Source organism: Sordaria macrospora, chromosome 2 (genome assembly GCF_033870435.1).
Source record: "Sordaria macrospora chromosome 2, complete sequence".
Classification (NCBI taxonomy): domain Eukaryota; kingdom Fungi; phylum Ascomycota; class Sordariomycetes; order Sordariales; family Sordariaceae; genus Sordaria; species Sordaria macrospora.
The window spans coordinates 101118-113547 of NC_089372.1; the positions used below are offsets into that span (position 1 = coordinate 101118).

The 12430-nt window shown below is 53.3% G+C and overlaps 4 protein-coding genes across 4 annotated transcripts; 2 read left to right on the top strand and 2 right to left on the bottom strand.

Moving 5' to 3' along the window:
• Positions 1-45: 45 nt before the first annotated feature.
• Positions 46-1939, top strand: SMAC4_06923 (uncharacterized protein). Its single transcript, XM_024655856.2, has 3 exons — positions 46-311; positions 547-978; positions 1072-1939. The coding sequence occupies exons 1-3, from the start codon at positions 287-289 to the stop codon at positions 1800-1802; spliced, it is 1188 nt and encodes a 395-aa protein (XP_024511679.1). The 5' UTR covers positions 46-286; the 3' UTR covers positions 1803-1939.
• A 797-nt stretch (positions 1940-2736) lies between these two features.
• SMAC4_12613 (uncharacterized protein) lies at positions 2737-4413 on the top strand (the record flags this gene model as incomplete). The annotated part of the gene is made up of 2 exons (XM_066091075.1): positions 2737-2791; positions 2852-4413. 2 exons carry the CDS (start codon positions 2737-2739, stop codon positions 4411-4413), a joined length of 1617 nt encoding a protein of 538 aa, XP_065945960.1.
• A 1707-nt stretch (positions 4414-6120) lies between these two features.
• On the bottom strand, positions 6121-8719 carry SMAC4_06922 (uncharacterized protein). Its single transcript, XM_003344565.2, has 3 exons — positions 8180-8719; positions 7318-7947; positions 6121-7117 (listed from the first exon to the last, which is right to left on the bottom strand). Exons 2-3 carry the CDS (start codon positions 7715-7717, stop codon positions 6963-6965), a joined length of 555 nt encoding a protein of 184 aa, XP_003344613.1. The 5' UTR covers positions 7718-7947; positions 8180-8719; the 3' UTR covers positions 6121-6962.
• A 1855-nt stretch (positions 8720-10574) lies between these two features.
• SMAC4_06921 (uncharacterized protein) lies at positions 10575-11966 on the bottom strand (the record flags this gene model as incomplete). Its single annotated transcript, XM_003344564.2, has 1 exon — positions 10575-11966. One exon carries the CDS (start codon positions 11964-11966, stop codon positions 10575-10577), a length of 1392 nt encoding a protein of 463 aa, XP_003344612.2.
• Positions 11967-12430: the final 464 nt, after the last annotated feature.

The following is a 12430-nucleotide window of genomic DNA, read 5'->3' on the forward strand; positions in this document are numbered from 1 at the left end:
CCCAGCTAGGCTACCATGCTGGACTCCAGCTAATTACGCTGCCGTAGTCCAAGAATCCACTCCGCTACCGTAACCCGGACAGGGCACCGACACCACCGACCGCCGCGACCGACCGATTGACAGCCAGCCAGCCCAGTGTGCGACGGGACCACAACGAACCGACACTTGTTGATTGCCCGACTCCCGGGAGCTTGTTCCCATTTCTAGCTCCGATATACCTACTCGATATTCGAACCGACGAAGCTATTCCCATTGTCCTGAGAAAAACAACAACAGCTTGCCCAGCATGGCCAACACCGACGCTCCCATTGGTACGTCAGCTCTGTCTCTCTCTCTCCGCCAGCAAACCCCCTTATCCATTCCATCTATGTCTCGATGTCAACAAGCTACATGCATACCTTGACGACCACCACCCACCTATCGGCCATATCTACCTGACCTCGTCGTCACTGTCGTCATCGTAGCTTGTCGTCAATCGGATTTCCAGCTTCACAACAACACAATGAGCACGACACCCAGCTAACAACGTCTTGCCCGCGCCCATAGTCCTCGATGGCGGCACCGGCTTCCTCAAAGTCGGCTACGCCGCCCAGAACTTTCCCGAATTCCAATACCCCTCCATAGTCGGCCGCCCGATCCTCCGCGCCGAAGAAGCCAAGTCGCTCTCGGACTCACCCGACGTGGTGATCAAAGACATCATGTGCGGCGACGAGGCCGCGGCCGCCCGCACCATGCTCCAGATCAGCTACCCGATGGAGAACGGCATTGTCAAGAAGTGGGACGACATGCAGCACCTATGGGACTACACATTCTTTGAGAAGATGAAGGTCGACCCGAGGGGACGCAAGATCCTGTTGACGGAGCCGCCCCTCAACCCCCTCAAGAACAGGGAGCAGATGACCGAGGTCATGTTTGAGCGCTATGGGTTCGGTGGCGTCTATGTCGCTATTCAAGCCGTGTTGGCGTTGTATGCTCAGGGTATGTCATGTCATGTCACCGCTTTTTCTACACGGGTTGGAAAACACAGGATGGAGAGGGACAACTAGCTAACGAGACAACGACAACGCGCAGGTCTCTCCTCGGGTGTGGTAGTCGACTCCGGCGACGGTGTCACGCACATCGTGCCCGTCTACGAATCCACCGTCCTCAACCACCTTACCCGCCGCCTCGACGTTGCCGGCCGCGACGTCACCCGCAACCTGATCGCCCTTCTCCTCCGCCGCGGCTATGCCCTCAACAGAACCGCCGACTTCGAGACGGTCCGCCAGATCAAGGAAAAGCTCTGCTACGTCTCGTACGACCTTGAGCTCGACAAGCGCCTGTCCGAAGACACCACCGTCCTCGTCGAGAGCTATACCCTCCCCGACGGCCGCGTCATCCGTGTCGGCTCCGAGCGCTTCGAGGCCCCCGAGTGCTTGTTCCAGCCGCACCTGGTGGACTGCGACCAGCCCGGCATCGCCGAGTTTCTGTTTAATACCATCCAAGCCGCCGACGTCGACGTGCGCTCCTCGCTATTCAAAGCCATTGTCCTGTCGGGTGGCAGCAGCATGTACCCCGGTCTTCCAAGCAGATTGGAGAAGGAGCTGAAGCAGCTGTGGTTGACGCGCGTGTTGGGAGGTAACCCCGAGAGGCTGAGCAAGTTCAAGGTCAGGATCGAGGACCCGCCCAGAAGAAGGCATATGGTCTTTTTGGGCGGTGCGGTGCTGGCGAATATCATGGCGGACAAGGAGAGTATGTGGATTACGAAGCAGGAGTGGGAGGAACAGGGCGCGAGGGTGTTGGAGAAGTTGGGTCCCAGGTAAGCGGACTGATTCTTGGGGAAGCTGTTTAGACTATAATAGCAGGCGTGATATAATGTTTTCCGTTGGTCGTTGGTAGGTAAATAAAGGATAATGCGAGATTTTGTTAGAGATTTTGGGGTGTGTGTGATGTTTGTTGTGACGGGAGAGGCCGGACAATGGCTTTGTACCAAAAGTGAAGAGCTATGTACTCTGGGCCTTCATAAAAAGGTCCCTTAACAACGACGTCAACGTAGGTACGGCCAGCGGAACGGGACGGTCCCGGACAAGCACCGGGAGCACGGGAAGCTGACCGGCCACCCCACTTCTGAACACCGATACAGGACGCTAGGGCCAACAACTATTCGGTGGCGAATTAGAAGCGTACACTAACAAGAACAAACAGTATTGATATCTGATAACGCAGCATGTCACTCCAAATGTACTGCTATCGATGTTGTTGCTTCCTTCGTGTATCACTTTGTTTGTTGGCTCGGCGACTACATGTCCCAATCAACTTTCTCATCAAAAACACCAAAGTTTTCCAATCTTCTCCTTCACCGGTCATCCATATGTCGAATTATTTCAACTCTTACACCCGGCCTCCACAACTCAGTGACCGTTGACGCTAACACACCGTCTCCGCTCATCCATTCCTGAGAGTCTCACAGTGTTCCCCCCTTCGGGCCCGTGCAGATCGGGTACGGTTCATACGACATGCCTCCGAAGCCGAAATGTGAGTTGATGAACTGTGTCTTTTGATCAAAACTCTTCTGGTCCTCCGATTATCACCCATCTAAAACATCATATTATACCCCGTTGTATAATCCTTTTCTTCCGCGTCACAAGAGCATCCTCAAAATACAAACCAGACGCGGGCGGTGACAGCCCAACATCTCACCTCCAAATCACACCACCTACACTCACTTCGCATACATAACACATATTCACCCGCATCATGTACGGCACAAATAGAGCAAGAAACACCAAAGCGGGAACAATTTACGGAGGGTGTCAGTATCACAGTTTTTTCACTTCTAGTCCAGTCAAACACTAACCGCCCTCAGACTCAGACCAGCGCAACAACGCCGGTCCTCTCAACTACCAAACCAAAGTCCGCATCACCGACCGCTACAAAGTAATCGGCTTCATCTCATCCGGCACCTATGGCCGCGTTTACAAAGCTACCGGCCGACAAGGCCAAACGGGGGAATTCGCCATCAAGAAATTCAAGCCCGACAAGGAAGGCGAAGCAGTGGTTAACTACACGGGCATTTCCCAGTCGGCTGTGCGCGAGATGGCGCTATGCTCCGAACTACGAAACCACGCCAACGTTATCCGGCTCATCGAGATCATCCTAGAGGACAAGTGCATCTTCATGGTCTTCGAGTACGCAGAACATGATTTGTTGCAGATTATCCACCATCACACGCAAACGCCACGACACCCGATAGCGCCGGGGACGATCAAGTCCATAATGTACCAGCTGCTGCAGGGGGTGCAGTACCTACACACCAACTGGGTATTACATCGCGACTTGAAGCCGGCGAATATCATGGTTACTTCCTCGGGAGAAGTCAAGATTGGCGATCTGGGACTGGCACGCATCTTCAAGCAGCCGATCAGCAACCTCTACCAGGGCGATAAAGTCGTCGTGACCATCTGGTATCGCGCGCCCGAGCTGCTGCTGGGCAGCAAGCACTACACGACGGCGATCGACCTGTGGGCGGTGGGTTGTATCTTTGCGGAGCTGTTGAGTCTTCGGCCGATCTTTAAGGGGGAGGAGGCCAAGATGGACAGCAAGAAGACGGTTCCCTTTCAAAAACATCAGATGCAAAAGATTGTCGACGTGATGGGCCTGCCGACGCGCGAGCGCTGGCCTTTGCTAACCAGCATGCCCGAGTATAACCACCTTCCGACTTTACAACCTCCTTTACTATCGAGCACCACCCCTTCCCACGGCGGCGGCGGCGGCGGTCATCACCCCTACGGCCATCGCTCCCAACAGCAACAACAACCCCCTCCACCGTCGCAAAACACCCACGGTAACCTCCAGAAATGGTATCACCAAACAACCGCCTCCACTCCCCTGACGTCGCTAGGAGCAGAAGGCTACAAACTCCTCGCTGCTCTACTGGAATATGACCCCGAGAAACGCTTGACGGCAGCAGACGCCCTCGTCCACCCCTTCTTCACTTCACCCACTTCTACCCCGCTTGCCTCCCTCAACTCCAACACAGCCAATAGCACGTCCCAGGGGACAGGTGCCGCGGCAGTCAATTGGAGTCCGACGAATTGCTTCGAGGGCCTGAAGAATGAGTCCTACCCATGTAGGCGCGTGTCGCAGGATGATAACGATATCGGATTCGGCACGTCGAATGGGAACAACGGGACGGGGAATCAGAGTGGTTCACGGGTGAACACGGCGGCTGCGGGGACGGGGACGGGGTTGGTTATGGGACAATCGCAGTCGCAGGTTCAGGCTATGGGCGGGTCGTTGGGGAGTATTGGTGGGGGGATGGGAGGAGGTGGAATGGGAGGGATGGGGCAGCAGATGGCGGGGATGAAAAGGATGCAAGATGCTGCTGCTGCGCAGCAGAATAATGGACCGAATAAGAGGATGAAAGGGCCGTAGTGGTAGGGGTAGAGGGTTGATGTTCGGTTACGGGGGAGAGTCCGAGGCAACCTCGAGAGCTTGGTGGGTGGGAGGGGCAGGAGGGTCAACAAGGTCAACGGGGCCGTCATGGACAGAAAGAGACACCAACAGCATGACAGCGGCGAGCTGAAGCCAGACAAAGGACCGGAATTGGACCCGTCTTGGTTATGAAGAGAACTGAATGGCGTTCGTGTCATGAGTGGCAAGCCGGGTGGTTGGGAGCCGTTGAAACTGCTTGATCACGAGCTCCGTGAATTCCGGAAGACAGAGGACCTGGGTTAGGGCCGGTACCCAAGGGATTGGTCTTTACAGAGGGAGATGGAGAGGGAAAGGGAAAGGGAGTGAAAGTGGAATAGGAAGAACAAGAGGAAAAGAAATAGGAACTCCAATACTTTCACTTCCTCGAACGCCTCACCGACCTCCTCAAAGAATATCAACACCTCCAACACGCCCACACCCACAACCTCGACCGCCTCCAACAAGACGAGTTAGAGCTACATCGAAATCGAAATCGACATCGACACGCTCTTGGGGGGCCACAACAACAACAACAACAGACCCTTGGCCTTGCGAATATGGAGGAAATCCGACTCCAGGTCAACAGACTCCATGTCCGCTACAACGAACAATCAGGATCAGGAGGTTCATTCCCACCACTCGCATCACCACCACATCACAACCACAACAACAACAACAACGACAACAACTCCTAGAACAGATGCACATGGTAATCCAACACGAAATGCCACAGACAGAACAGCATTTTCTATATCGACAATGGACCAACCAGCAGGAATTACTACATGTACAGCTTCGAAAAGGTCGAAAAGGTCGAGTAGGTCAAAGATCGAGAAGGTCGAAAAGGTCGAGAACGTCGAGAAGGTCGAAAAGGTATACGAGTAAACAAGCACGACGAGAGCAGGGCAACCAAACATGTACCATATGTACCCATACGCATCTCTCCCTCTACCTCTCCCTCTACATATACTGCCAGGGCCTCTACTGCCAGGGCCTCTAAAGTCAGGGCCACTTTCACTTTCACTTTCACTTTCTCAACCACAATAAGAGGCAAGAGACAAGAGACAAGAGGCGTCACTGCATTTCCACGCCCACACGCGCAAATACTGGAGCCGCTGAAGGCCGAAAGTCTTGGCTACCTCTATGGTAGGGGGTTGTGGTTTTATGGTGCCCTCCTGGTGCTGGAGTCGTTTAGTGAGCTTGTGGAGGTTATTGAGGAGTCGAGGGGCGGAATTGGACTTTGGAGGGGAGTAGGGAGTGAGTTGGGATTATGAGAGTAGCGGCAGCGGTGAGGATATGGACATCGACCTGGAGGGTTGAGGTATGGATAGGTACCTATGTGGGTAGTCATAAAGGTTGTTGGTTCTTGTGGTTGGGGTAGGGGGCACAAGTATTGGGAAGGTATTCCGTCTTTTATTCAAGCGTAGTGTAGGTATTTGTAGGACCAGGCGTTTTGTGGACAGAGATAGATAGACATCAATGGCCCGGGAGACCATGGAGTAGATGGGTGGATTGATGGATGGATCCATGGATGGGAATACGGCGAAGGAAGAAATTAAAGTAGAACCACCTCAGCGAGTATCATCACCTTGAACATGTATGGACATAGCGTAATAGATCTCTACACAGTAGACTTTCCAACTTCGAGCACCAAGACTCCTCCTGCTGCACCCCAAATACATGCGAACAGTTTCAACTTTCTCTCTTCATACAGCTACCAACTACCAACGACAACTACCAACAACTACCAACGAAGCTCGCTGTAAAACAAAAGGTACATAAGTCAAAAAAAAATGAAAGAAAAAAGAGTTACAGTACCCGGGTATCCTATGATGCCTCCCCCCCATGTCCACCATCCACTATCTCTACCATCCACAAGCGTTCGCCCCGTCCCCTTCTTTTTCTACCTTCTCTGCTCGCAACGAAACAAAAACGGATATGGATATCAAGAACGAACCAAACGGTACTACCTACTACTAGTGTAAATTACGGATTATTTTTCCTCCTTCTCTTTCTCTCCTCTTTCATGCCCATCCATGAGCTCCTCCTCTTCTTCCTCAAGCTCTTTCCCAGACAGCCAGCCAAGTTAAGTAAGTAGTCAAGTCTTCTGTTCATTTCGTACCTCCCGCCGCCGAGACTCGTGTCGTTAGAACAACAAATGGCATTCCCTTGGGATCGAGTCATGACCAACTTCCCCTCTTTCTCTCTCTTTCTCTTCCACTGTCTTTTCTCCGGTTTGAAGTGGGGGTGGCTGCCGCGATAGAGCTGGCTTCGGTCTGCTGGCTTCGGTTTTCTTGCCATGTTGTATCGGAGCGACGGGACGGAAGCTTGGATGTGATGGATGAAGCAGCCCTCCAGCCGGCCGATCAAGCCAGACGAACGACCAGCCAATCAGCCAACCAGTCAGACCCCCATCCCATTCGCCTTCTCCGAGCGGGCGACCCCCTCCTCCTTCTCCCTGTGTGAGTGTTTTTGATATCGAAATCGAAATCGATCGTACGAAGGCTCGATCACTGCTTCTGAGCAGCCTTCATGTTATCGGAAAGCCAGTTGAACCCCTCCTGCAGACCGGCCTTGTCTATCGCAATGGTGGGTTGTACGGCGTAGATGCGGTCCTTGAGCTTGTTGAGCTGGAGCTTCTCGGTGACTTCTGCGGGGGTCATGGCTGTTTTTGTTATCGGTGTGTTAGCACAGGTCTTGCGTATAAGTCAAAGGTTTTCCTCGGAAGTTGGGATCGAGCGCAGCGAGGAAAAGAAAAAAAAAAGGCCGAGCGCAGCGGACACCTCGTCCCTCGTCTCTCGTCTTTCGTCGCAAAGAAAATAACACTAAAAGAAGGAGAAGGGGAAGGGAAGGGGGAAAACGTACCACCAGCAATATCCTGCTTATTAGCAAACACCAACAACAAACAATCCTTCATCTCGCGATCGTTGATAATCCGATGTAACTCGACCCTGGCCTCGTCGATGCGCGCATGATCCGCGCTATCCACCACGAAAATGAGACCCTGGGTGCCGGAATAGTAATGGCGCCACAAAGGACGGATCTTGTCCTGGCCGCCGACGTCCCAGATGTTGAACTTGATGTTGCGCAGCGTAACCGTCTCCACGTTGAATCCCACTGTCGGGATGGTGGTGACGTGGTCTTGCAGTTTGAGCTTGTACAGGATGGTGGTCTTGCCGGCGGCGTCGAGACCGAGCATTAGCACGCGGACTTCTTTGGTGCCAAAGAGCTTGGCCATGAAGCCGAGGGAGAGGACGTTGCCCATTTTGACGGTGGTTGTCTGGGGGTTGTCTGTGTATGTGTGTGTTGAGAGGAAGGTGGTCGTGAGGGTCGACCGGAGGTTGGTGGTTAGGTGTCTATAGATGGATGACACTAGATAGAGTACGATCGGTCGGGTTCGCGACGAAGGAGTGTGTGGTGTCGTGGAAGGACTACTACTGATGAGTCGGTTGTCGACTGGCGATGGATGTACAAGAAGCGGAATTAAGGAGTGGACTACAAGAGAGAAACATGTGTGTTAGTACGGGTGTTAGAGGTTGAGGCGTTGGTAGCGCACGTTAGACTTGTGAATGGACGAGATAGTTGAGGGAACATTGGGGAGACACCGGAATGGTTTCAAGATGGATAGCGACGGGGCCGGCCATGTGGTAGCGACATCAACACCACCAACCAGCTAGGTAGCCAGCCAGTCTGGGGAAAGAGATGACAGACGAACAACAAAACATACCTTGGGTATCGTGGTGATTACAACTGGAACTAGGCGCAAAGGGGTGCCGTGTAGTGTGTAGTGTAGAGTAGTCGCGCAGTCGATGGGCGTCTGTCTGTCTGGTGTCTGGCTGGGTAGAGGGAACTGGCAAATGGCAGTGTCGTCGGTGGCTCGCTTCACGTGTCTGATCTGATCTGATCTGGTCTGGGCGAGATGGGTATCGTCTTCGTCTTGGTCGTTGTCGTCGCAAATAGTGCGGGTAGTGTAGTGTAGTGTAGTGTAGCGGGCTGTGCTGTGTAATCGCTCGGCTCGGTAGTTTTTGGCTCGACACAGAGATTAATTATCCAGGAGCAAGCAAGGTGCAAGGTGCAAGGTGCCGTGGTGCCGTGGAGTGGTGGTGAAACCTTGATGATCAAGCTGTTGATCTGAGGAGTGCAGATTGGAGAGAACGGAGAATGGAGAACGGAGACAACACTGAATGGACTGGACGACAAAGTCACCAGGCGGCGGATTGGATTCAACGAAACAACGAACAGAATGAAAACAAGCGCAAAAGTTCACGGGCAGTCAGGAGCTCAGGAGATTTGACCTGACCTGAAAGGCTGGCTGTCAGCACTCAGCAGCAGCCCCGGAGAGAAAGTCCTCTGTCAGCTCACTGCACTGGGGTTTGCTAATCCCAGAAGGGGAAACAGTGGGCTCCTCTACCACTGGACCTGGACGCCGAGGATATTCCCCCATGGTTTGATGCCCCTGAAGAAAGAGCCAATCAGAGCCCAGGTCTGGGGAATTGCCATTTCCCTTCTGCAGCTGGTTCGTGCTTTTTCTCCAGCAAAGTTCCAGCAAGCTCCAGCAAGCCAGGCGTGGCGCGACAAGGGAGGGGCCCTGGTCTAGTGGGCCCCACTCGGAAATTCAGTTCAGGTGGAATTGTTGATGAAGCGAGCGATGGATGCTGGAGAATTGCCGTGACTTTCCAGGTTCCCGGCAATCACGAAAAAACCCGGCAACTTTGTCTCCGGCAATTGTATGTTTTCATCATCGTGGAAATCATCAGACTTTACAAACAACACGGGATGGGAAAACATGGGATATTTTTAGGGATATCCATGGGGATACAATTCACTTGTTCTTGCACCGAGCAAACCAATTGATGATATGCCTCCGGCGGCCTCTCCCGAGGAGGGAGTCTTCGCTTCGCTCCATCATGAGATTTGCAGGACCGGAAGAACAGCACTCATCACTGGCAAAAGGATTAGCCAAAGTTGGAAGACATGGTCGTGAATACGAAAATAACCAGATATCCGTATATTATTCTATGGCAGAAACAACCATCCGCTACGTAGTCTAGGTAAAGTGTTGTCCCTGGCCGTCATCATTGAGCTCGATGCGATCGCTCAAGGAGGAGGAACCTGAGGACTCGGGTGACGTTGAAGGTACTTCCATGAGATCGTTGTTCCTCCTCGAAGTCGGCGACAATCCATCAGAGTCCGAAACTTCAGAATATAAAGGTAGTGCTTCAGTGGACTCCCTGTAGTCGTCATCCATGGGACTGTCCTCACTTTCGTCGTCCTCGCTTGCCTCCTCAGCATTCCCATCTTGCTCATTTCCATCTGGCTCAATTCACATCTGCCGCATTCCCGTCATCCTCACTCTCATCGTCCTTACTCCCATCTCCTTCAACCCCCTCCTCATCATCGCCGTCATAGTCGCCAAGTTCAACATCACTTAAAGATGACGATGAAGATTACAACGTAACCCCGCCCATGTTTTCCTTCCTCCGAGCCAACGACACATCAGAAGAATTATCCCCATCGTCATCCCTGGGTTCGACAACGCTTTCAGACAAAGAAAGTTCAGATAGAGAAGATTCAGACGTTGAAGGTACCACATGAGGAACCCGCTTCTTGTTTCTGTTGTTCCAAACCAGCGGCATATCAGAATCCGGGTCGTCCTCTTCAGGTGCGTGCTCGGCATCATCGCCGAGTCCAAGATCGGCCAAATCAGAAAGTTCAGAAGTTGAAGATTTTTCACTGAACTCCTTCTGGTCCTCATCACCCCCATCCTCATTATCATCGTCATAATCGCCAAGTTCAATATCACTTTTAGGTGAAGAAAGTTCAGATGAAGAAGATGCAGACATTGAAAGTACCACATCAGAAACCCGCTTCTTGTTTCTGTTGTTCCAAAACAGCGGCATATCAGAATCCCAGTCGTCCTCTTCCATATGATCAGGTGCGTGCTCGTCATCATTGCTGAGTCCAATATGGCCCAGATCTGAAAGTTCTGACGTTAAAGATCCTTCACTGGACTCCTTCCGGCCCTCACCACTCTCCTCCTCATTACTCCCATCCTTTTCACCCCCATTCCCCAGACTGCCATTCCTCTCTTCATCCTCCTCATCATCCCCACCACCAGCCTTCTAAGCCCTATACTCAACCACAAACCGTCTCTCAACCAACTGCAGCGTCCCCGTAGTCTCCTCCCCCTCAAACCTCAACTTGACCCTCTCCTTCCCCTCGCCCTCACCCTCCGCCTCCGTGCCCATCACCTCCGCCTTGTAAAACGTCGTACTATCCGGATACAAAGCCAAAACCACCTTGCCCTCCTCCAGCCTCGGCAGCTTCTTTTCTTCTTCTCCCGCAGCCGGCACGGGAATCATGCTAGAGGCCGAGGTGCGGTACTCGGCGCGCTGGGCCGGGTCCAAGTCCGGGTCGGCGTCCTGGACTCGGTACCGACGGGATTTACCTTCGCCGAGAACTTGTTGGACGCGACCCAACATCCATTCTGTCGATTCGTGGTCGCGAGAGGGCTTGGGCTTGAAGACCACGTCTTGGCCCTTGTGGAAGGTGACTTTGGATCGTTGCGTGGCGCCTGCTGTTGTTGTCGTTGGTACTGATGTGGTGCCGTTGGAGGTGCTGGTGCTGGTGTTGGGTTCCGGGGGAACGCTGTCTTTGGAGGGGGTGTCGCGAGGAGGGAGGCTGTCACGGGCGGTGGATGCGCGATCACTGCCGGCCGTGGTATTGTTGTTGTTGGCTCCTCCATGCTTGCGGGTGTGGCTTGAGAGGGGAGAGGGAACGGGTGAGTCGCCGGCGCCGTCAAAGTCGTACATGGAACTAAGATCGCGGTCGCTGTGTTTATCCCTCTCGGACTTGTCTGCTGCTGCCGCCAACTTGTCACCCAGCCTCTCCGAATTGCGGTCCCGATCTTTCCCATCTTTATCCCCCCCTTTGTCGGATTTGTCCTTGTCACCACCACGGTCACGGTCTCTAGTCTCTCTCCCTTCACGATCTCCTCCTCGATCACCTCGATCCCCCTTTCCACCGCCGTGCCCCCTGACCGAACTCGACCTGCCTCCGCTCCCCAAAAGGCTGGAGCTGTTTCTATCCCGTCCCGCTGCACCACTGGAATGAGCACCACCGGGCGTGCCCACGCTATGATGCACCACACCCTCGCTCTCCTCCCTCGCCTTGGTCAGTGCCCGTAAGACTGTGACATGCTCAATCACGTCCGAGAGTTTTTGTTTGCTCAGGTCGGCACCGCCCACAGCAGCGCGGATGAGCGTGTCAAAGGTCTGTTCCAGGGCTGCCATGTCGGGTTTGTCTCCTTCTGAGTTGGTGGAGACTTCACACGACTGGGCGATGAGAGAGTCCTGAGCGAGAATGGCGCGTATTTGGTCGTTGGAGCTGTTGATGGAATCCACCAGCTCGCGGATCTCGTCTTTGATGAGGGTCCAGAGCTGGGCTTCTTCGCCTTGGGTGCTGGATGCCGAGTTGCGGTTGGGGTTGCGGGATTGGCGGTTGCGGGATGTCATTTTGGTGGTGGTGTGGTTCTATGTATTTGTTGCGAGTGAGTGTGGTACTTGGATGTGGACGTTGAGGTTCTCACGAGGTGATGGCAGTGATGCACGGTGAGGAGGGGTACCTCGACGAGTACGGTAACTGGGACTTGGAGAACGTGTGAATATTGATTAAGTGAAATGAATTAATGTAATTGGTAAGTAGCTTCCGTCCAGCAGAAAGGATTCAAGAGTCATGAATATTGGGGACTTCTGTTTGGTTGAAGAACCGAAGCTCAAGAAGACGGGAAGGGAAGTTGGGAGTTGCATCGCCAGTGCAGCTCAGTACCTTTGTACATACCCCACTTCCGGTTGGCGCCGGGCCAATGTCAACTGCAGCGTTGTTCCGTCGTCAGCGCTAACAATTTCCCCAAAGCATCAACTCGACTTTCCGTTAACCGGAGTTGCTTTCATTACCTCTACCAGTGGATGTCATGTTG

Bases quoted from the DNA above. Each gene is read 5' to 3' on its own strand.
- SMAC4_06923 (XM_024655856.2), top strand. From the start codon at position 287: ATGGCCAACACCGACGCTCCCATTG. The intron at 312-546 runs GTACGTCAGCTC...CCGCGCCCATAG, and splicing joins CAACACCGACGCTCCCATTG to TCCTCGATGGCGGCACCGGC. The intron at 979-1,071 runs GTATGTCATGTC...GACAACGCGCAG, and splicing joins GTTGGCGTTGTATGCTCAGG to GTCTCTCCTCGGGTGTGGTA.
- SMAC4_06922 (XM_003344565.2), bottom strand. From the start codon at position 7,717: ATGGGCAACGTCCTCTCCCTCGGCTTCATGGCCAAGCTCTTTGGCACC. The intron at 7,118-7,317 runs GTACGTTTTCCC...TAACAAAAACAG, and splicing joins TAAGCAGGATATTGCTGGTG to CCATGACCCCCGCAGAAGTC.